This window comes from Schistocerca piceifrons, chromosome 2, assembly GCF_021461385.2.
Source record: "Schistocerca piceifrons isolate TAMUIC-IGC-003096 chromosome 2, iqSchPice1.1, whole genome shotgun sequence".
Classification (NCBI taxonomy): Eukaryota; Metazoa; Arthropoda; class Insecta; order Orthoptera; family Acrididae; genus Schistocerca; species Schistocerca piceifrons.
Window position 1 is genome coordinate 276,489,849 of NC_060139.1, and position 25,355 is coordinate 276,515,203.

General features: G+C 37.4%; 1 protein-coding gene across 3 annotated transcripts in view; it reads right to left on the reverse strand.

Annotated features, from left to right (window-relative positions):
* Window positions 1-13,671: 13,671 nt before the first annotated feature.
* The window catches only part of LOC124777303 (succinate dehydrogenase cytochrome b560 subunit, mitochondrial), a 92,685-nt gene continuing 81,001 nt past the window's right edge, over window positions 13,672-25,355 (reverse strand). For all 3 annotated transcript variants that reach the window (XM_047252654.1, XM_047252656.1, XM_047252657.1), the window contains 2 exons: window positions 15,517-15,659; window positions 13,672-13,978 (listed from right to left, as the gene is read on the reverse strand). In XM_047252654.1, coding sequence (XP_047108610.1) covers window positions 13,874-13,978; window positions 15,517-15,659 — 248 coding nt within the window. In that variant the 3' untranslated portion in view covers window positions 13,672-13,873. The remainder of the gene's footprint in view (window positions 13,979-15,516; window positions 15,660-25,355) is intronic.

Genomic DNA, 25,355 nt, shown 5'->3' on the forward strand with positions numbered 1-25,355 from the left:
AGAGGTAGGAAATTAAGATGATGTTTCCTGTATAAGTTCAAAGAAAGTTAATGTCAAATGACTTGTTCCACATAATTATGATTTATCATGCAAAATGATCCACAGAACATGAAATTAACAACATTGTGGCCATCTTCCTAATAGCATGTTGGCCCACCTTTGAAACCCAACACATCATTAATTCTGCTTGGCATGAATTTGACGAGTCCTTGGCAGGTTCCCAGAGGTAAATGGCACAAGATGTGTATGCAAACGTCACACAATTTCATAACGTATGCACTTCGCCGTGGTTTGCCAACTATCAGTGTAGCTGTAGAAGGTGGTGTGTAGGCCAAGCACTAGTGACCGATAGTGTTCCAGATTTGTTCAGTCAGGTTCAGATATGGCAAATTTTTTTGGTGAGTTCACTATCACGTTCATAAGACCACTGTAGCATGATTCTGGCCTTGTGACATGGACAGTTATCCTGCTGGAAGTTGCCACCACCATCAAGGAAGACATCAAGTAGGAAGGGATGCATCAGGTCCACAATAACTAGGGACCGGAAAAATTTGCATTTTGCAATAAATGCGAAATAGATGTGAATTCTGCCTCAAAATGCAAAAACATGAAATTATTTAATAGACACTATTTCACAAGGAACTGTACCCATATGAGCTATTTTATCACAGACAGTTTGAAATAGCTTTATTTTATGCATATAAACATAAAAAATGTAACCAGTTTTCAGTTACTGGTATTGTACATAATCTAGTGAAGCCCAGTTTAGGAAGATAATGCGCGTAAGAACCTGTTTGCAAAATAGAAAGTGTATGAACGCAACGATGTATCAATGTGCACAATGATCTGGCGCAATGCCAATTGTGGACGGTTGAAAGGTCTACTGAAGATCTACGCCATGTAATGCAACGCAATAGTACTCAGCTGTGGCAACTAGCATTTTACAACAAAGAAACACATACATTTGTTTGTTAACAAAAGCTCAAAAGATGGTATAATGGGGAAACTTTTAATGTGCCAAACTAGGTGGTGCATGTTTTGAACTGCGGTCACATTGGATATCACTAGAAGTCAGACCTGAACTATGTCGTTAACTGCTAATCACAACAAGCAATTGTGTGTAGCCATCTCTGAACGCCTTATGTCGTGCATTGCTCATGGTTTTTCTTTTCTTATTTTGAAAAAGTGAAGCGACTGATCCTGGTCTATCATGGACTTCAATTACCACCCTTACAATGTGTTAGTCCTGCTGTAGGCTGCTACCCTGCACCTCTCCCCTACTGCTTAGCAGTTAAAGTGTAATCAGGTCCAGAAGCCCAGCTTCAACGTCAAATCTATCGTAACTTCTCATACCAGCTCCATTCACCAAATCTAACGCAGCAATCCCATCAATTCAGGTTTAATGAAGTACAGCTGATCATATCATAGTTTACGTTTTTGGAGGTGATAACTTCACTGCAGAAAGTGTTGGGTCACTACCAGATGTACACCAATTAATCTGTTGACAACACTTCTTTTTTACACACATATATACAACAGCTGACTGTCACAACTTCCCAGGAACCAGAACATACCAGATAGTACTCCAACCACATTCCGTCCCAAGGCCTTTAGACATGGTGTATTTATAAATCTTTTAACAATTACATTATTTGATATTATTACGTTATTTCATGTTTAATGGTACAATTGCAATAAGTTAATCAAGCAAAAACTGACATTACAGAGCTTTCGTAGAAATTACAATGAGTACAATGACAATTCATATTTGTGAAATTAACGATCTTTTACAAGTGAAATTCTGAAATATACATACAGTTAACAATTAAGTTCTTATTATTCAGTCCAGAACATTCTCGAATATCTTTACATAATTTAATTAATTATGTGATTTTATGAAACAATTTTGAGCTGGTAATATTTCTATAACATCAAAATTACAATTCAAACATTGAAAATGACTTTTTACAACATTTGAAGCCTAAAATGCGGAATAATTACATACATCACAAAATCTTTAAATCATGTTCCAAAAACTTAATGAACCATTCTTCTAACATTATTTATGATACAAATTGTCTTTCTGAATCAGGTTATGTTTCCAGTTTAAACGAATATTCTCTAAAACTTCCTGGCAGATTAAAACTGTGTGCCGGACCGAGACTCGAACTCAGGACCTTTGCCTTTCGCGGGCAAGTGCTCTACCAACTGAGCTACCCAAGCACGACTCACGGCCCGTCCTCACAGCTTTACTTCTGCCAGTACCTCGTCTCCTACCTTCCAAACTTAACAGAAGCTCTCCTGCAAACCTTGCAGAACTAGCACTCCTGAAAGAAAGGATATTGCGGAGACATGGCTTAGTCACAGCCTGGGGGATGTTTCCAGAATGAGTTTTCACTCTACAGTGGAGTGTGCACTGATATGAAACTTCCTGGCAGATTAAAACTGTGTGCCGGACCGAGACTCTAACTCGGGACCTTTGCCTTTTGCGGGCAAGTGCTCTACCAACTGAGCTACCCAAGCCGTGATATATGTAGATAATAAGCAAAAAAATACTCATCAGTGAAGGTTTATTTTTATAAAACGTTATCCGAATTTAGTGCTATGTTTAGCAAATGACATGACATTCACCAACACTTTAGCACAACAAATTGCATTAAAAATAATGCAAACCATGTGGCTGCCAAGTTGATTTACATGTTTGCAAAGCTAAAGCGATGCAGTCGGCAGTTTTAGTATTTACATTTGATGCCTATGAAATGTGCACGTCAAGTGTATACTGCATTAAAGATCTCTCTAAACTACATCATTTATAGTGTAACTTTGCTGCGAAAGTGATGTCAGCAGATGTATACAGAATCGGCCATTTACCTTGCTGTTTTTGATTTTGTATATATAGGTGCATGAAATATCGTAAAGTGTGTTAAATATGGCACTACACTGCAGATCAATCTGTCACTGCAGCCTTTATTTCACACTCACTGACTTAGTCAGCTCCCAGCCAAACTGACATTTTCAAATCAATGTAGACATTGGGGTTGTGATAGAGATCAGTCTGTATCCACAGCCAAAATTACAGTGAAGGAAACCGTACTACACTTAAGCATTCTAAGCACACATCTACAAAACATTAATATGCCATTTATATTTATTATACTGACCTTTAATCTGGCAGGTCTATAAATGCAGCGTTAACAAATGAGTACAGTAGTTACTACTTTTTGGCAAAAAAATCCAAAATTGTGGGTTGTTTTAATTTTGTCTGATGAATTTTTTCAATGTGGTTTTTGAGTTCATAAACACAATGGAAAACTTTGTCATTGACATCTGCAGATGAAATACATTTTTTAATTGTTTCCACTGCAAGTGAGGGAACTTTATCACTATCACTGTCACTGACACTTTCTGCGTTTTCTTGTGTGTGAAAGTCGATAACTTCGTCAACAGAAACACTTTCCACAGTGACAACATCATCATCAATGTGTAAGAAATCGTGAACCAAATGCTGAAGTGGCAACTTTTCCCATGATGAAGTAAGCAGTTTTTCACCGTAGTCACCAACACTCAAATCTGGTGTGTCAGATCCATTTCAGTCATTGGCTTCAATGAATCCCGCTTTTCAGAAGCACATGGAGATGGTGGCCGCCACAACTTCTGTCCATGCCTTCGCGATATAATGCAGAGCATCGAAAATTGACACTTTAAAGGAGGCTGGGTCTTTCCCAACTTCCATCAAAGTTAATGCCTTCTGGACAATCGCCTTCCTATAGAGTGTTTTGGAGGCATATATGATACCCAAATCCAAAGGCTGTAATTTGCTTGTGCAGTTTAGTGACAGAAACTCTAATTGCACATTACGTAGGCTTATATTTCTGGGATGCGCAGGGCAACCATCCACTAACAGGAGAATTTTTCTGTTGTGAGTACGCATTCTTGCATCAAGACAATTATAATTGTTTCTCGAATAATTCTGACATCATCCATGCTCTTTTGTTGGCAATGTAGTTCATTGGTAGTGTTTTTATGTTTTTAAATTTGCCAATCACGAACAGTTTAATTTTTTCGGAACCATACGCGTTCGTGCCTAACATTACTGTCAGGCAAACTTTGCTGTGTTTACCTCCATGGCAGTTTTTGCCTTTAAAGCAAGCATTTTATTTGGCAATAAGCTGTAAAAGATACCTGTTTCATCAATACTCAAGATATCCTTTGGTTTATACTGTTTCAAAAGTTCTTGTAACCTACCACTCTGCTATTCTGTAACAGATTTTATGTCCATACTGTTTTCTTCGCCACATACAGTTATTTCCCCCCCCCCCCCCCCCCCCCCCCCACTACATTGTACCGCTTCTTGAATCTATCTATCCACCTGTTTGATGCTATGAAGTCCTCAATCCTAAGTACGTTGGCGACTTTCAGTGCCTTTTCATGCAACATCACACCATTTATTGGAATATTCCTTGCACGTGCTGCCTGAAAACAGTTCTTTGTAATTTCTTCCAGTTCTGCGTATTTCAAATAGCTGGCATATTTAATTTTTTTGGAATTTGGCCCATTGTTCCTTACACTTTCCAAAATAGTCTCTCTGTTTTTCACAATAGTGTTCAATGTAGATACTGGTATTCCTAAACTCTGCACTAATGCAACACGTGTTCGACAGTGAACATAAACTCTTTCCAAAATTTTGACTTTTTCTTCCATAGAAAGGGTTTTCCTGTCTGTTTTGGCAGTACCAGTATTTTCTGTCCTAAACTGCGACAGAAAACCACAATGTGAAAGAAACAACTAACCACAGACTTTGATCACTTCACAAAAGGCTATAACAAGCTATGTGATACACACAAACAAAGTAACAAACATAAACTCTTCGCACGGCAGTTGTCGAGAGTAGCTGTGTTGACCGAAATCGACTCACTTCAGTTGTAGGAACAGGCTTGTTGCGTTGCCAAACGTAGATTGCGAACAACGTGGCGAAGAGTTCTCGGGCTTCCAGCTGGGTGGCGGTGTCTTCAAACTGCGACGTTTCGATGAGTGACATACTCGTCATCTTCTGGCAAAGTATACGAACCATAATGGAAACTACCATATATTAGCAAGCTACAAATACTCGAAAATGGATATCCTCTGTATGTGATCATTATCACAGGATGAAGTAAACGCAGAAACGGTGCAGATACAATAAAGTAAGGGTATTACTTATTGTTGCACAAAGTACTGACAGATAAAATTGGTATTGACTCAAAACAAATGAATGTTCCTCAGAAGTTGCACATTCTTCCGTCTTCTATCGAAACACTTACTCCAATAAGCCACCACGCCGAGTTGTGGTTGGCAGCGGCAGGATACAAATCACGTTTTTTTTCCAACTTAAGATTTGCTGAGTGGAGCACCCTGGTGTCAAGAAAGTTCAACATATAACGTATGTAAACACTACTAGAAGGCAAATGCTGTGCCTGCGTCATTTTATGTCAAACACGCCAGTTTTTTTCCTCCATGAACATTGTTTCACAAAACATAAATCATGGGAAAATTATGGATATGTTAACATAAAAACGGGTGCAAATTAACATTGTGAACATAGGAAATTTGAAGCGAGTGATAAATAATGTCATAAACAGTGGGAAAACGTTAATTCCATGAACGTAAAAGTGGGGTTATATTGTATGTGGACATCGCACTGAATTTCTCTATAGCATGTTCCAGAAACATTAATTACAACTTTAATTACAGACTTTTAGTTGGTGATTTCCATAAGAATATGTTGTCCTGACCTGCAAAGGTACATAAATGTTAAGCTTTCCCAAAATTAATGGTTTACTCAGGTAATTTGCATTATGGTAAACAATGAATTTTAGTAATTGAATTATAATTACAAAACTGAATGAAAATGGTTACTAACCTTTATACACTGATTCCAGAACTTGTTCTTTCTCTTCCAAATATCCCGAAATTCATGCCTTATCATAACTGTACATTACTTTACCTGATTAAGAACATACATTAATTGGTCTGTGGCACAGTTTAACATTTTCGTCAAAACTATTTCACTGTCGCACTAACTGGCCTAATTCACTAAGTGTCCTTCACTAAGTGTGCCTACACTACACACATCTGTTTTAGCATGTACTGCATACTACGAAACCTGCTGTATCGGATACTCCACATGTCCCAATACAGCCTGTTTCGTTACACAGTCAAAATTCTAGTTCGTTTACACTTTACACCATAGTGAATAATGCTGGCACGCTGCACTACAGTGACTGGAAAATGAAATCTATAACTTTTTTCAACTGCGGTGAAATCCTTCCCCTTACATAAAAAGAGAATTACCGACATTTGATCCTACTTCTATGCCAAATACCTTGTCAGTTCAATTTGTAGCATTGTCAAGCATGGGTTGCAGCCCACGAAAGGTCAAAATTAATAGTCCACAGATGTTGTAATATCGAACTGGGCAGGAAAAGACAAGTAATGTCCAGAAACTCCTTAATTTGGCAACGCATTCAGTTCACAGGTGGGAAAATGCTGCTGCTCTTCAACAGAACAGTCATTCATGAAAGCCTGAATACTGCCAACCCAGAAAACAAAGCCCATTTAAGAACAAAAAGGTGCTGAACTTTTTGCAGAAGCAAACAATCCAGTCAAAAAGTTCCCAATCAGCAATTTTTTTCAACAGTAAACTTCAAAGAACTGAGGCTTTATGCGTCTTCACTAATGTAGTGTGATAGCCTTTTACATTAGTGCATCTAATCATTCAAAAAATACATACGAATTTTGCCACAAATAGATGCGAATTTTGCCATAAATAGATGCTACATTTTCCAGTCCCTAACAATAACATTCACATCTGTCATGGTGCCTTTGATTACTACCTCTGGTCCCATGCAAGTCCGGTGAATGCCACCAATAGCATAATAGCACATCCGTGATGCAGTGCATGTTTCATGTAACCCTCTGGCTGGATGTCAGTATACCCAAACACAGCCATCAACCTGGAAATGCGATTCGTCAAACCAAGTGACATGCTTCCTTTGATTCAAGATCGATAATATTTTGCGCACTGCAATTGTAACTGACGATGTTATTGGATCAACATGGGAATGTGTATGGGTCATTTTGGATGTGCTCCATAACACTTGTGCCTGTACCAGCATTTTATTGTGTCACTGCATTTGCCACAGATCACTACCTACCATGCTTTACAAAGCTGCCAACTCTCCAACCTCTAAGTTCTGTGATGAAGCATGAACATCCAATATGTTCTCACGTACTTAGTGTTTTCAGCCACACGACATTTCCATTTTTACCATCCTTGAACCACTTTCCATACATGCACACAACCTCCCTACTGAAAGCTGAGCAAAGATTGGCTGTCAACATGTGCATAGTGAAAATTTTTTCTTTAGAATACCACTGCTCAATAATAGCTAAACATCTTGTTTATTAATACATGCTATGGTGTCCAGATCATGGATTTTGTTTTGTAACTTTTAACATTTTGGAGGATTATCTTTAAATTACTGGGTCATATCAGTAAACTTAACTTTCATCAGGCTGTCACACAGGCTTTACATGTTTCCCTGCTCTATACTGGTATGTTCACGACAGTTAAAGCTGGTTGTATCACCGTCTGTGGCATTCCTTGGGTTGCAGTTGCCTGGTGGGAGATTAGAATTTCCTGGTATAGATAAGGAGCTGATTCCACTCTGCTGTCATTTCCCTAGTCTACTGAGGTGAAAACCATGTGTAACGTGGAATCTTTTCCCAATTTTGCTTATGTCCACAAATATTGCATTTTTAAACTGCCTACATGTATTTCATCTTTCTGTTATCCCATGATCTACTTCTTTGTATCCACAGGACCATTCTGACATGTATACAAAGGACCATTCTCACAAGTTAGGTCAATGTGGCACTGAATAAACAATGACACATCTTCTCAGCTCATACAGTCTTCTTTTAAGTCAGATCATTTTTTCCTCATTCTTCGCAACATTGTTTGATCCTTCCAGGAAAATGGGTAACTTTTAACTACTTAATTAGGAAATCTAACAGACTTACTGATGTAGCTGCACTGAATTTCACACCTGGCATTACTACGCAAGTTGTCAGGCACAGACTTGGGTTTTTCCTGGGATTGAGCGACACAGTTTGTAACAGAAGGCTTAGCTGGTTGGCCGTAATGAGAGGGAAACTTTGACCTGGCTAAGATGTTACATTCTCTGGTGTAAAAGGTAAAAGGATGAGAGGTAACTAAAGTAAATCTCCAAAACTGTTGAAAAATGTGAGATTTATTCAGAAATAAAGCAACTAAATCCTAACTGCTCCAGCTGAGATGCTCCCACTGTGGCCAAGTCCGATACAGAGACAGTGACTGACAAAGACCTTTCCAGTTGTTCTAACAAATGCAAACCACACAACTAAACTCAAGAGTCCCATGGCTACTGCAGCTCCTGTCCTCTCACACATCCACCCACAGAGCGCCCTGTTCCTGAGTTTTGTTACATTTTCTCCTTTGACGCTGCCTACACCTGGTGTGATGTAGTGTTAAGGTCACTCTCCACCTTATTGGCTGTATTTCTGCACAATTGTTCATCAGTTCTTCATAGGCTGAGTGGAAGAGTAGAGATGCTTCTCTCAATACCGTCACACACTGCAGCCTAAGCTCTTCATTGGCTTTTGATGATGCAGTGCTATCTCCACCAGAAGGTGCTCTCTCTCTCTCTCTCTCTCTCTCTCTAACCTATTATTTTTAATTGCGGTCTGTATCAATGGCTCCATCGTCAGAATACACGGGGCCCCCTCTTGTGTGTTGTTACCTTACAGCTCTTTGCTCATTATCACGCACCCATCTACCTGGCACAAGACTGGCTGGCTTCTGGCACTGTAGCCTTTACGCCTTCACTGCTGCCCGCGTTATTAACATTTTCCCCAGTTTGTTCCTAAAATCTCACTGGCAGACTTGGCTTGGCTCATGGCTGCAACACCTTCCCTGCTAAGGAAATTGGCATTACTCTTCAGAGTAGCATCAGTTCTGATTCTTTTGCCTACATCTGACACAGTTACATTACAGATTTTTCGTTTGTTTTGCTTTCTTTACATATGTTGATTGAACTGCACTTTATCCAGTGTCTTAGTACACTGGCATTAATACTTTTACATCAACTCATGAAAACACTGATACTGAAACAATGACGTTTGACATTAACACATTGATCCTAATATATTGACATTAAAACATTGACGTTTCGTTTCATGAGTTACATTTATTTATTTTACAAGTACATTCATTTCACTTGTTTCATTGACTTTTACTGTTACTTACATTTTTTCTTTGAAACACGTACATTTTACTCACATATTTTACAATTTCTTTTCATATTAATGTCTGTTTCTAAAAGATTGACTCGCCTTGATCCTTTGCACACTTTTCGTAAATATCTACTTCTTCAGTCTCTCTACTGAGCAATCTTTGGACCAAACTGGTTTAAGCACACTGATTCACAATAGCTTTTTGTATACATATCTTTCCACAACAATCAGAAATATTTCCACATAATCTTAAAACATTCTTTACAACATTTACACTGTCTACAACCACATATTACTATAAATAGTATGATTAATGTCTCACTTAACATTTGTAGTGATTGAGTTACTACATGTTCTAACAGCAAATCTAAGTTTAACTCTGAAATGGTTTTCTTTTCCTCATTTACAATACAACAATCAAATTCTAAATTTATTTATAGTATTATATCTTTATTGGTTATGCTACTGTCGATCACTATCTGTTTCTCCAAATATTCTTGTTCTGTACCCTTACATTTACTATTAAATCTTATTTTACCTACAACCTTCATTAGTAGATCCTTAGGAGTTTCTTTCTCACATAAAACTGTTAATCCTGCTTTTGGTTCTATGTATAACCATTCAATACTGGTTTTGTCCAAATGCTTTGGTTCAGTGCAACTACTCTACTCATGCAGTGTTCTGGAATGTCTTTCACTGGTTGCAACAGTTTTGCTTTGTATTCTTCATGATCAACAGTTGATAATAATGCAAAGAACTTTATGCACAGCTGCCACTTCTTACTTAATTCTTTGCAGTTCAACTACTCCATTGAAAGTTTTGGATATTGCTTTTTGGACTCATCTATCAGCAAGAATTCTTTTTCTGGCTGTATGTAAACATACGACGATTGTTCAAAAAATTTTGGGACTTTGTCCACAAAATTTTTCTACGCTTGTCTTTTACTTATTGTTAATGGTCTCCTCTGAAATATTCTCCTCCGCAAATGATATGCCATTTCCACTTCCAGAAGCAGTCTTGGTACACCTCTTGCTGGAGAAGCACCACCTGCAAATTTTCATTTCTCGTCTATTGTTGCATATCTTCATTTTTCCAATGGGGTTTCCAAGTATGGAAATGAAAAGAGTCTGCACGGGCCAGGTCTGGAGAGTACGGAGGATGAGGCAACACAGTGATTTCTTTTTTTGTGCAACAGTTATCCACCAACAGGGATGAATGTGCAGGTCTGATATCTTGGTGCAAAAGCCATGAATTGTCTCGCCACATTTCACGTCGTTTCCTTTTCACATTATCTTGCAGGTGTCGCAACACGTCCCGATAGTACCATCGATTAACTGTTTGTCCCTGTGGCACAAATTCATGATGAAATAATCCTTTAAACTCAAAGAAAACTGTCAGCATGGCTCTGACATTTGGCCTGACCAGACAAGCTTGTTTTAGTCTTGGAGAACCTTTCCCATTCCATTATGAAGATGTAACCTTGGTCTCAACATCATAATGGTAGATTCAATCTCATCATCAGTTATGATTCTCTTAAGGAACATCTCATTCTCATTCACGTGATCCAAAAGCTCTTCACAGATTATGAGGCAAAGGTCTTTCTGGTCTTGACTCATGAGCCCTGGGACAAACTTGGCAGCAACAAAATGCGTTCTGAGATGCTGTGTCAAGATTTCATGAAGTGGTCCAACTGAAATGTTACATTTTTCTGCTGATCCAACTGAAATGTTACATTTTCCTGCAATCTCTCGATCAGTCAGTCTTCACATGGCACACACAATTTTGTTGACATTCCTGACGTGAACATTGTTGGTAGACATCGAAAGGCATCCTGAATGAGGACCATCTTTAACTTAAGTCTGGCCATTTTTTAACCATGTGAACCATTCATAACACCGAGTACAGCTTAAGCACTCATCATCGTAGGCTTCCTGCATCATTTGGTGTGTATCTGTAAAGATTTTCTTGGGTTTCACGCAAAATTTAATGGAGATGCTTTGCTCCTCTAACTCTGCCATCTCGAAATTTGCAAACTGTGTGATACAACATTCTACTCAATACAGTACTGAACAATAACTAATGGACATACAACAATGAAACTTCCAGCATTTACACATTAAAAACAGGTGTGTGCAATGATGCCAACCGCATTTCGCTCCAACACACCACTGGTGCAAAATTACGAATGTTCCAGAATTTTTTAACAAACCTCATACTCTCCTTTCATATTTCATACTCTCCTTTCCTATCAGCAATCTCTCTCTGTAGTGTAAGTACTCTGTACAAATAAAAATAAATTCTCTAATCTTTCCATACCTATCTTTAAGACATATTTATTTGATTCTAAAATATAAACAGTCTGGATGTAAAATGTCTCCATACTCAGTACACCCTTCCAATAATGCACTCCTTTCCTCGGCATTTAAATGCTCTACTCTTTGTTGCTTCTGTAATTTCATCATTTCCCTTTCACTCTCTCCTGGCACCTTGCCTTCCACTCTCAACAGCATTATTTTTTCTTCTTGAGGACCTATTTCCTCGTCAGATTCTTGACTCACCTCAGACTCATAACCTCTCAGTTCCTCTTCTACTATCAGGGGTATAGCTCACCCTTATCATCTTACAACTTTCTCCGCATAGTCTAACTTAACCTTATGCTCTGTTAGGAAGTCTCTACATATCAATCCATCATATGGAATGTCTAGTCCTGAGCCATACATGAAGCTACTCCCCGAGTTTTCTGACAGCACCTTCCACACTTCAACGTATCTGCACTATACCTCTACTGTACTTAACTGCTTAACTCGTTACACCTTTCAGCCTAAACCTTTCTGCTTCATTTACTCTAACTCTATGCTTAACTGGAATACTCATTCTGTTTAACAAACATGAGTGTGTTCCTGTGTCTATCAATAACTTTAAGTGCTTTCTTAACTCTATACACTATAATAACAGTCTATGAGGGTAACTGTGGGCTTGCTTACTACGACAATGCCCGACTGCACAGTTTTGTCATCTTTTATTTTCCCTGTGCTTTTGCCGGTTTTGTTGGCATCGGAGCTCTGCTGCACTTCCTCTGCTTTGGTGTCACCCTGCTTGTCACATCCGTAACAAAGTTAGTGAACTCTAACTGTCATCACCCTTACTCTCCCCCCTGTCTTATTCTTCCTACATTTTCTTGCAACATGCCCTCTCAAATCGCATGTAACACATTTTAAATCCTTAATTTCTTTTGGGCCCTTTACCGTTTCTATTTCACGGTTAAACTTTACCCTCGGGACCAGTCCCCATTCTTTCATTGATAATATTGTATTTTCCTCTTGCAGTGCTAACTTCACTGCAGCTGTCAAACCAATTTCATCTCCTTGGCTTCACACTATTGTCTGAATTCTAGCATTACTTAGGCCTTGAATAAAACAAGCTCATCTTAACGAGTCTACCAACACTACAGCACCTGTCATGTTCTCCTGACTTGTAACTTGAATTACGGCTTCCCAGAAATCTCTTTGCATCTCACCAATTCTGCTTGCCCACAACAAGATCACTCACCTTTTCCTTGCTTTGCTTAGAATATTTTGCATGCATAGTAATCTATTTCATCTTTAACAAATTTCAATGATACTTCGTATTCCTCTGGCTTAACTAATTAAAATGCTGTGTCTTCAGTCTCGATAAACTCTCTAATGCCTTGTTTGTTACCCTTGAACACCCTGCTCCCAAGCTTTGTTACATTTTCCCCTTCGACCCCCCCCCCCCCCCCTTTCACCAACTTATTGGCTGTATTTTTCCACTATTGTCCAGCAGTTCTTCACAGGCTGACAGGCTGAGTGCAGGAGTAGACTGCTCCTCTCAATATGGTCACACATTGTGACCTAAGCCCTTCATTGGATTTAGACGATCCAGTGCTGGCCCCACAAGAAGGCTATCTCTGTTTCTCCATTTCGTCCCACGCTCTCTCTTTAACCAGATGCGCTGTCTTCCTGTTATTTTTAATTGTGGTCCATGCCAACGGCTCCATCGTCAGAATACACAAGGCCCCTTTTGTGTGTTGATATCTTATAGCTCTCTGGCTCGTTATCACATGCAGCTGCCCATCTACCTGGCTTCCAGTGCTGTGTTTGTTCTTGGCATGTTACTGTCAGTCTTGGCTTGCCCATAGGTGTAATGAAATTAAATTCTGACTGCTTTTACTTTGAAATTCAGTGACTGTGCTTCGCCCTTGGCTGTCCGCATAAAGTTCAATTTTACTTGTACTGGCTGTTTGGAAATAACAAATTTTCGGCCTAGTTATGGAAACAGAGAAAGACTTGTAAATTTTATTAGTGAATTATTTATTATCCTAAGCAATACCTGCCATTACATAATCATATACTACAGTTTCTTGAATTCACAAATATTTTAAAATAATATTGGAGTTAGAACCTGCAAAGCAGTTATGTACACAAAAGTGTTGCAGATTTACACACATTCTCCTCATAAATAAATGCTGCTGCATACTCTTTAAGCACACTACACCAAGCACTACTTCCAGTGTGATTGTTATGAGGAAAGACTTTTTATATTACAGTGACAGTAGCCATGCTGTCACAATTGTTGCTGCAATTAACATAGTATAACCTGTGTAATACACTTCCTTTATTGTCAGTGCCTTTCCTAAATCCCAAACCTAAAAAGAAAAAACAAAATTTAGATGATTTAATCATATGTGAAGGGAAAAGTTGATTACACAGGGTGAGTCAGGAGGAAAGGTATATGCTTTGAGGGGTGATAGTATTAATGATTCTAAACAAAAAACTTCATATGGACGTATGCCCTATTCTGAATGTTTTCTGAGATAGGACACATTTAATATCACTTTTGTACATTTTTCTTGAATAACTCGAAAATCGCACCCTCTAACGAAAACGTGTCACAGTAACAAATTAAACTATATTAAATTTCCTACAAAAAAAGGCACTATTCATTTTTATTACTAACGGTTTGTGCGAAGAGATTCAGAAGGATGTAGGTTGCAGTATGTACTGGGAGATGAAGCAGCTTGCACAGGATAAAGTAGCATGGAGAGCTGCATCAAACCAGTCTCAGGACTGAAGACCACAACAACAACAACAACGGTTTGTGCGAAGAGAGCACAATAATGTTGAAAAACTCGCTCGACGCGCGTGCCCTGTAGCTTACATAGTTTTTGTGGGCCAATTTGAGGTAGCAAGTTGAGACAAACAATTGGCCTACAAAAACTACATAAGCTACAGCGCATGCACGTGGAGCAAGTTTTTCAACATTCTCACGCTCTCTTTGCACAAACCGTTAGCTCTAGAGAAAAAAATGAATAGGACCTTTTTTGTAGGAAATTTAATATAGTTTAATTTTGTACTGCATCACATTGTCTCTGGAGGATGCAGTTTTCGAGTTATTCAAGAAAAATGTACAAAAGTGATATTAAATGTGTTCTATCTGGAAAACCATTCGGAATATGGGATACATCCATATGAAGTATTTTGTTCAGAATATCTAATACTATCACCCCTCAAAGCATGTACCTTTCCTCCTGACTCACCCTGTATCTTGTGTGACACAACATGGGTTGTAGTTCCACAACACATGGGAAAATTTTTTTTTTTTTTTGCTCCACTACATGTATCCCACAAGTTAATAATTGTCTTATTCATGGTTTTTAACCGTGTAAAGTACAAAAACTTGCACTACAAGCAGTGTGCTAAGCTCCTGGAAAATTAATGAAGAGAATCTTACTGGGTGTTCTAGCAGGAACAATTTGCAACATACTGTATAAAATTTCATTTTGAGTAAAACAATCAGATGAAACAGAATCAATAAATTGTACACACTGAACAATGTTCCCTATATCTGGTATAACGACTTGTTTTCACAATAACCACCATGTGACCTCACCATACAGTTCTCTCGATTTAATTTTATATTTGTGTACTCATATGATTTCAGACAGAGGATGTGTCATCTAGTTTTCTTTCTGTTATTATTTGATTCTTATTCCTCAGATGCTTATTTTCTCTCAAACAACTATTATACTGCTTTAGTTGTACCTTTTGTTGCATAACTGGCTCATTTCTCCAAAATAAATAGTGTATTTCATGAATAGATGCAGATTTATGTATGCTACCAATAATGTCAAAACCAATAGTAAAGTTTTATCACTTTATGATATAAATACATATAGTTACTTACCAAGTGACGGGCACCATTAGATATATGATATGCCAGAGGAAATGCCATCATTGCTTTCATGGCTGTGATTACTGCTGGATTCAAATGCAGTTCTTGCATCCAAGTGATGAAATCAGTGAACTGGTAAGGTGATACAAGAGTACCTAAAAATATTTATAACCATTTAATCTATTTCCAACAACAAATAATCAATGTATTTAAACAGAAAAGAACAGTGGGCAGATATATTTCAAACCAAGGAAACAAATGAAAAGTACAATACTTTTCAAAGTATTTATTTACAATATTATTTCAGTATAGCAGTTCCAAAAACTAATAGAAAATGCAAAATTTTCCAAAATAAGCAGAGGTTCAAAAAGGAAATATGAGAACAAAGTGACACATTAAGATAACAAACAATCTAAAAGCACTGAAAACCTTCTAAGTACAACGTAAGTAGCACAGACAGTTGAAAAGACAAGCAAAAGCCGCATGCGGATGGATATGTGTGTGTGTGCAAGTGTATACCCATCCTTTTTTCCCCCTAAGGTAAGTCTTTCCGCTCCCGGGATTGGAATGACTCTTACCCTCTCCCGTAAAACCCACATCCTTTCGTCTTTCCCTCTCCTTCCCTCTTTCCTGACGAAGCAGCCATTGGTTGCGAAAGCTTGAATTTTGTGTGTTTGTTTGTGTGTCTATCAACCTGCCAGCGCATTCGTTTGGTAGCATTCCTCACACACAAATAAAGAAAAGATGTTATGTGGACATGTGTCCGGAAACGCGTAATTTCCATGTTAGAGCTCATTTTAGTTTCGTCAGTATGTACTGTACTTCCTCGATTCACCGCCAGCTGGCCCAATTGAAAGAAGGTAATGTTGACTTCGGTGCCTGTGTTGACATGCGACTCATTGCTCTACAGTACTAGCATCAAGCACATCAGTACGTAGCATCAACAGGTTAGTGTTCATCATGAAAGTGGTTTTGCAGTCAGTGCAATGTTTACAAATGCGGAGTTGGCAGATGCCCATTTGATGTATGGATTAGCACGGGGCAATAGCCATGGTGCAGTACGTTTGTATCGAGACAGATTTCCAGAAAGAAGGTGTCCTGACAGGAAGACGTTCGAAGCAATTGATAGGCGTCTTAGGGAGCACGGAACATTCCAGCCTATGACTCATGACTGGGGAAGACCTAGAATGACGAGGACACCTGCAATGGACGAGGCAATTCTTCATGCAGTTGACGATAACCCTAATGTCAGTGTCAGAGAAGTTGCTGCTGTACAAGGTAATGTTGACCACGTCACTGTATGGAGAGTGCTACGGGAGAACCGGTTCGTTTCCGTACCACGTACAGCGTGTGCAGGCACCATCAGCAGCTGATTGGCCTCCACGAGTACACTTCTGCGAATGGTTCATCCAACAATGTGTCAATCCTCATTTCAGTGCAAATGTTCCATGATTAATTTGATTTGAAGAGAAGTAAGCGTTTCCGGACACATGTCCACATAACATATTTTCTTTCTTTGTGTGTGAGGAATGTTTCCTGAAAGTTCGGCCGTAACTTTTTGTAACACCCTGTATATATATATATGAACATAATTGCAACACACACAACACTAAACATTGCTCGTGTCGGACAGCATGCTTCTGGACAGATGCTGTCAATTTGCATGTTTCCGATTGCATAGTTAAACTGAGTTTTCATAGACTTAGATTTATTTTCATTTTGATTTAATTATATCATGAGACACTGAAGTGGAATTGAGCTGTCATTTCTCAATATTCAAACCAATCATAAGAACCCTGACTGGCTGTGTGAACACACTTTTATTGGCACCAAGAACATAGATGTCTACGAACTTAAAACTATTGTTCAGTATAACATTCAATGTGAGGCAGTCTCATAAAAGTCTGTCGACAGTTTTTTGGAAGCAATTAACTATCCAATAGAATTTTTGAATTCACTTGACCTGCCAGGGATGCTACTGCATGTACTGTTACTCAAAACTGTCACATCGCAAAATATCAACCAGCCAAAGTTTTGCAATGGCACATTGCTGCAGTAAAAAATTTAATGAGAAACATCATAGAAGTAATACTCTTAACAAGACTATTCAAAGGTGAAGATGTCCTCATTTCTCACTTTCACATGATTCCAATGGATATGCCACTTCAATTTAGCAGACTGCAATTCCACAATTGAATGGCATTTGCAGTCACCATCAACAAAACTCATGACCAATCTTTCGAATTGTCTGGTTTAGATCTAGACACAGATTACTTCTCGCTCAAACAATCGCATATTCTAGAGTCAGCAAAGAAGATAATCTCTTTCCTGCATAGACAACAAAACAGCAAAAATTACTGTGAAATTAAACATACCAGGAATGTATGCTTTCTCTTTCTTTTCTTTTCCATTTTACTGCACTAGGCCACAGCAACGCATGGCTGGGTACAATTAGTTACATATAAAATAAAAACAGCCAGGAACTTTAATGTAGATTCTCTGAAAGAGGGTAATAGGAAAAATGACCTTGAAGTATTACTCGGTTCTTTCAATTTGACACCCGTTATTGATTTTCCTACTCGGATGGTAAAGGATAGCAGCTCACTGATAGATAACTTCTTTATAGACCAAGATAAGTTTAACCAGATAAATGCTCAGCCTGTTGAGAATGGTCTTTCTGATCATGGTGCACAGCTAGTTACAATATATGACATAGCTCCATTCAGCAATACTAAACAGTCCTCCAAAGTAGTACGTTCAGTCAACGATTTAACAATTGCAAATTTCAGGGAAAGCCTACAGCAGTTAGACTGGGATGAGGTGTTCCGTGAACCTGATGCCAATTTAAAATATAATTTATTTCATGACATTTTTGTAAATGCATTTGAAAACTGCTTCCCCAAGAAAATAGTTAAATATACTCATAAGAAACCTTGTAACAAACCATGGCTTACTAAGGGTATAAAAATATCTTGTAACCAGAAAAGGGAAATGTATCTGACAGCAAAAAAGAGTAGTGACCCAGAAACTATCAAACATTATAAAAACTACTGTGTTATATTAAGAAAAGTTATTAAAAAATTCAGAAGTATGTGTATCATGTCTGAAATCAGCAACTCTGATAATAAAATTAAAACAATTTGGAATATTATTAAAAGAGAAACAGGTCAACCAAGAGCACAGGAAGACAGTATTACCATCAAATTGAATGAAAACTTTACGAACAAAAAGTCAGAAGTTGAAAATATTTTTAATAATCATTTTCTAAATGTTGTGGATATAGTAGGATCCAGGTGTTCATTAGAAGATGCTAGGCAGTTAATGGAAGAGGCCATACCTATGCAATTTGATACAATTGAAATCTCACCCACTTCTCCCTCTGAAATTAGGAAAATAATAAATTGCTTAAAAGCAAAAACTCACATGGAATTGATGGCATTTCCAGCAAAATACTAAAAGCTTGTTCTCAACAGATAAGTAAGATTCTCAGCCACCTGTGTAATAGCTCTCTGGAACAGGGCATTTTCCCTGATAGACTGAAATATTCTATTGTTATACCTTTGCATAAAAAAGGGGAGAGATCTGATGTCAACAATTACTGTCCAATCTCCCTTCTAACAGCTTTATCCAAAATTTTTGAGAAAGTAATGTATTCAAGAGTAGCTTCACATGTCTGTAAAAATAAAGTACTAACAAAATGTCAGTTTGGTTTCCAGAATGGTTTTTCAACAGAAAATGCCATATATGCTTTCACCAATCAAATTTTGAATGATCTGAATAACCGAACACCACCCATTGGGATTTTTTGTGATCTCTCAAAGGCTTTTGATTGTGTAAATCATGAAATTCTGCTAGACAAGCTCAAGTATTGTGGCATGAGTGGGACAGTGCACAAATGGTTTAATTCGTACCTAACTGGAAGAGTGCAGAAAGTTGAAATAAGTAGTTCTCATAATATGCAAAGATCAGCACATTCCTCAAACTGGGGAACTATCAAGAATGGGGTTCCACAAGGGTCATTCTTGGGTCCTTTGTTGTTCTTAATATATATTAATGACTTGCCATTCTATATTCATGAAGAGGCAAAGTTAGTTCTCTTTGCTGATGATACAAGTACAGTAATCACACCAGACAAACAAGAATTAACTGATGAAATTGTCAATACTGTCTTTCAGAAAATTACTAAGTGGTTCCTTGTAAATGGACTCTCACTGAATTTTGATAAGACACAGTACATACAGTTCCGTACAGTGAATGGTATGACGCCATTAATAAACATAGAACTTAATCAGAAGCATATAGCTAAGGCAGAATATTCCAAATTTTTAGGTGTGTCCATTGATGAGGGATTAAATTGGAAGAAACACATTGATGATCTGCTGAAACGTTTGAGTTCAGCTACTTATGCAATAAGGGTCATTGCAAATTTTGGTGATAAACATCTTAGTAAATTAGCTTACTACGCCTATTTTCACTCATTGCTTTCATATGGCATCATATTTTGCGGTAATTCATCACTAAGGAATAAAGTATTTATTGCACAAAAGCGTGTAATCAGAATAATAGCTGAAGTCCACCCAAGATCATCCTGCAGACATTTATTTAAGGATCTAGGGATATTCACAATAGCTTCTCAGTATATATACTCTCTTATGAAATTTGTTATTAACAACCAAACCCAATTCAAAAGTAATAGCAGTGTGCATAACTACAATACTAGGAGAAAAGATGATCTTCACTATTCAAGATTAAATCTAACTTTGGCAAAGAAAGGGGTGAATTATACTGGCACTAAAGTCTTTGGTCACTTACCAAATAGTATCAAAAGTCTGACAGATAACCAACAAGTATTTAAGAAGAAATTAAAAGAATTTCTGAATGACAACTCCCTACTCCATAGAGGAATTTTTAGATGTAAATTAAAAAAAATAAAAAAGAAAAAAAAGAAAAAAATAAAAGAAATAAAAAAACACAAAAAATAAAAAAGTTGTTATATTAACTTAAGTAGGTTGTTAAATTAACTTAATTATGTCATGTATTGGAAAATTTGACTCGTTCCACATCATTACGAAATATCATATTCATGATCCATGGAACTAGTATTAATCTAATCTAATCTAATCTAAACAACATAAAATACACACAGACAGCAGACAAAATAAAAAATATGAAAGTGAATATCAAAATCATTGCAGATAAAACAGACATTGCCAACATTATGAATATTAACTACGTAGATTACAACATAAGTCTAGAGATAGCATCTTCAACTACTAGTGGAAAGATCCCATGTTCAGTTCCAACCATTGGTTACTTTTTCAATTTAAAAAATCATCAGCAGCGACAGCCAAAGACTTCTCTCTGCCAATGAACTCATCAAAGAAGACAAATTTATACAGCTCCAGAGTACCCTTGTGCTCTTGGGGTGGAGAACTGCCCTTCAAGCAGAAGAAATAGAAATTATCAACGGCTTGTGGATGCAGAATGCAATGGAAATTGCTGCACTGGACACACATAATGTGCATCCACAGGAAATGTTGCATGTAACTGAAAAAATGTCATGATTATCTCTCCCAGATTCAGGTCTCTAGGAGTGTACTGCCAAGGGTGGAGTGGTCTTGAAAACAAGATTGAAAAAACCAATGAAAAGGTAATATTCTGCACACAGGAGCATGGAATGTAAGAAATCTAAATGTGGCAGGGAAGCTCGAAAACCTGAAATTTGCGATAATATATACCACAGTAGGTATTTCAGTTGAAAGGGAGTCCCTAAAAAGGGCAATCACAGAAGGTGAGTTGACGGACATGGGTCCTAGGAAAACAACTGCAAAAATCCTGTGGTAACAGCAGAAATACTTCACTGATTTAGGAAACAAGAGAATACAAAAATGCTCTGCAAATGGAAGGAATACAGTCATACAAGTCTCTTAGCTATGATGTCAGTAGCAAGTGCAGGGAAGCTAAAGCAAAACAGCTGAAAAAACATGAAGAAACCAAAAAGTAAATGGTCTTCAAAAGAAAAGTTTTGGCACACAGAAAAGTTGAACTAATGTTGTTAGTTACTACAAAAGACAATCCACAGTTTAACACTGAGGAGAGAGCGTATACATGAAAAAGAGTACAACAAGGGTATTTATAAGGTGGAGAAATTGTCTGCTGATGTGACAGAAGAAGAAATGAGTGTTGATTTGGATGACATAGGGGATCAAGTGGTAGTTAGAGCTTTGGAAGGCTTGCAATCAAACAATGTAGCAGTGACAGACAAACACTCCTTTGAAATTTCAAGTTTCATTGGGGTGTCGGGGAGTAGCAATAAAATGATTCTCCAGTTCAATATGAAGAATCTATGAGAGTGCAGACACACCACTGAACTCTCAGAATACTATCGATACTATCCCACAGATAGAATAGGCAGATAAATATGAGACCCAGTACTCAATCAACTTAACAACTTTTGCTTTGCTCACCAGAATAATAAATAGGTAAGAGGACAAGAAAGCTGAGGCTCTGTTAGATGATGAGCAGTTTGGCTTTGGGAAAGCTAAAGGCACCAGAGAGGCAGTTTAGACATATACAGTACTTACAAGAACCAAGAGGGAACAAAAGACTGGAACATTAAAGAAATAAGTCCTTAGATTAAAATGATGTAAATCTTTCCCTTCTACTGTTCAACCTGTAACACAAAGACACAATGACGGAAATAAAAGAAAGATTCAGGGGTGTAAATTTCTTGACAAAAGGATATCATTGGCAAGATTTGATGATCACTTTGCTATCTTTAAGTCAGAGTGAGAAAAAATTACAGGACATGCTGAATGGAATCAACAGACTAATGAGCACAAAATAGGGACTGACAGAAAAACCAAAGAAAGGCGAAAGCAATGATGATGAGTGGAAATGAGATCAGCGATAAACTGAGCACCAAAACTGGGGACCACATAGTATACAAAGCTGGAAAATCCTGGTAATTCTGGGGCAAAATGAAGCATTACAGATGAAGCAACAAGGACAAAACAGCAGACTGGAACATGCAAAGAGGGCATTCCTCACTAAAAAACTCTACTATTACATTAGATTAGATTAGATTTACTTTCATTCCAATTGATCCCTAGTGAGGGGGTCCTCCAGGATGTAGAAAATGTCAGAAAAACAACAATACATGACAAATATTTACAACTAAAACAAATAAGCTAATATACCATTCCACAGGTCCCAAGTGGAATGATCGTCATTTTTTAATGAACACTATATGAAAGAGTCATTTTACAAATACTAATGCACTGAATCTAAAATAAAAAAGTTTATTTATTTATAAGGTAATAAACGTGCAATACAACTGCTATAATACTTATTTGCACACACACACACACACACACACACACACACACACACACACACACACACACATATTTACAATGAACACATTACCTTACAGAAATTGTGCAGAAGTTATAATAACACACACACAAATCAGTTAGTTCTACTGAGAAATTCATCAATGGAGTAGAAGTAGTTGGCCACCAATAAATCCTTTAGGCTTCTCTTAAACTGAATTTCATTGGTTGTTAAGCTTTTTATGGCTGCTGGCAAGTTATTGAAAATGTGTGTTCCTGAATAATGCACACCTTTTTGTACAAGACTAAGTGAGTTTAAATCCTTGTGAAGATTACTCTTATTTCTAGTATTGATTCCATGAATTGAGCTGTTGGTTTGAAAAAGTGATATATTTATAATGACAAATTTCATTAAGGAATAAATATATTGGGAAACAGTGGTTAGTATCCCTAGTTCCCTAAACAGGTTTCTGCAGGGATGTTCTTGAGTTCACACTGCATAAACTCTTACTGCACATTTTTGTGCCCAGAAAACTTTAGCTTGGCTTGATGAATTACCCCCAAAAATAATCCCATATGACATTATGGAATGAAAGTAAGCATAGTATGCCAGCTTTTTCATTTTTATATCCCCTATGTCTGACACAATACGCATTGCAAATAGAGATTTGTTAAGAAGCTTCAGCAATTCTGTGGTGTGCTCCTCCCAATTGAATTTATTATCAAGCTGTAATCCCAAGAATTTAACACTGTCCACTTCTTCTATCTGCTTGTCATCGTACATTAGGCCTATACTCGTGGGACACCCCTTACAAGTTCTGAACTGCATGTAGTGTGTTTTTTAAAAGCTTAGTGACAAAGAATTGGCTAGGAACCAGTGATTAATGTCCACAAATATTTTATTAGCTGATCTTTCTAAGACTACACTTGATTTGCTATTTCTTGCAATGTTTGTATCATTGGCAAACAAAACGAACTTGGCATCTGGTAATGTTACTGATGAAAGGTCAGTGATATACACAAGAAAAGGTAAGGTCTCCAAGATGGAACCTTGTGGGACCCCACATGTAATTCGTTCCCAGTTGGATGATGCCTGATAGCTTGATACATGTCTCTTTCCTAATAACACACTTTGTTTCCTGCCAGAGATATAAAATTTGAACCATTTTGCAGCATTTCCTGTTACACTATAATATTCTAATTTACTTAAAAGGATATTGTGATTTACACAGTCAAATGCCTTTGACAGATCACAAAATATACCAGTTGCCTGCAATTTTTTGTCTAATGAATTAAGCACATTTTCACTGTAAGTGTAGATAGCCTTCTCAATTTCAGAACCCTTTAGAAATCCAAACTGTGACTTTGACAGTATGTTATTTGAGATAAGATGGTTATAAAGCCGATTGTACACTACTTTTTCTAATATTTTTGAGAATGCTGGCAACAGTGAAATTGGACGGAAATTTGATGCTATTTCTGTATCTCCCTTCTTAAACAGTGGCTTAACTTCAGCATATGTCAACCATTCAGGAAATATTCCACTGATAAACGACTGGTACACAGATAGCTTAATATGTTACTTAGCTCAGAATCACATTCTTTAATTAGCTTTGTTGATATTTCATCATACCCACTAGATGTTTTTGATTTTAAAGATTTTATGATGGACATTATTTCTGCTGGGGTAGTGAGGGTCAAATTCATATTATAGAAGTTACTTGAAATGTCTGGTCCGAGGTATTCCATAGCAGCATCTACTGAACCTGACAACCCCATCTTTTCAGTAACAGTTATAAAATATTTGTTAAAAAGTTCTGCAACACTATCTGTCACCAATGTATCATTTACTCTTAATGCTATTTGTTCCTCTTCATGTCTGGTTCTACCAGTCTCCTCCTTCACTATATCCCATACTGTCTTTATTTTGCTATCTGATATGACTATCTATTCCTTGTAATATATTTGCTTTGATGTCCATATTACAGTCTTTAATATTTTGCAATATTTCTTGTAATGTGCTATAGCATCAACATCAGAATTGTTTCAGATTGACAGATACAGTTTTCTTTTTGTTTTACAAGATACCCCTATTCCTTGAGGGATCCATGGCTTCTTTGTGGACTTCGCTCTAACCTTGATAAGTTTTGGGGGAAAACAGTGTTCGAATAAGGTAATCACTTTATTAGCAAAAGTGTTATATTTTTCATTCATGCCATGAACACTGTAAACATCAGTCCAGTGAATGTCTCTGAGGAGTGTCCTAAAATAATCAATTTTTGGCTTATTGATTACCCTCTTGAGCTCAGATTTAACAGATTTTATATCCTGTTCAGTATTAATATTTAACAGAAGCAACTGCATGTCATTGTCTGAGAGGCCATTGACTATTGGTTTTCTAATATAATTTTGTTCATTGAACTTTTCTATAAAGATATTATCAATGGCTGTTTGTGAGCAATTGGCTACCCTAGTGGGGAACTTTACATTACACAACATGAGCCTTAGTTTAAGCAA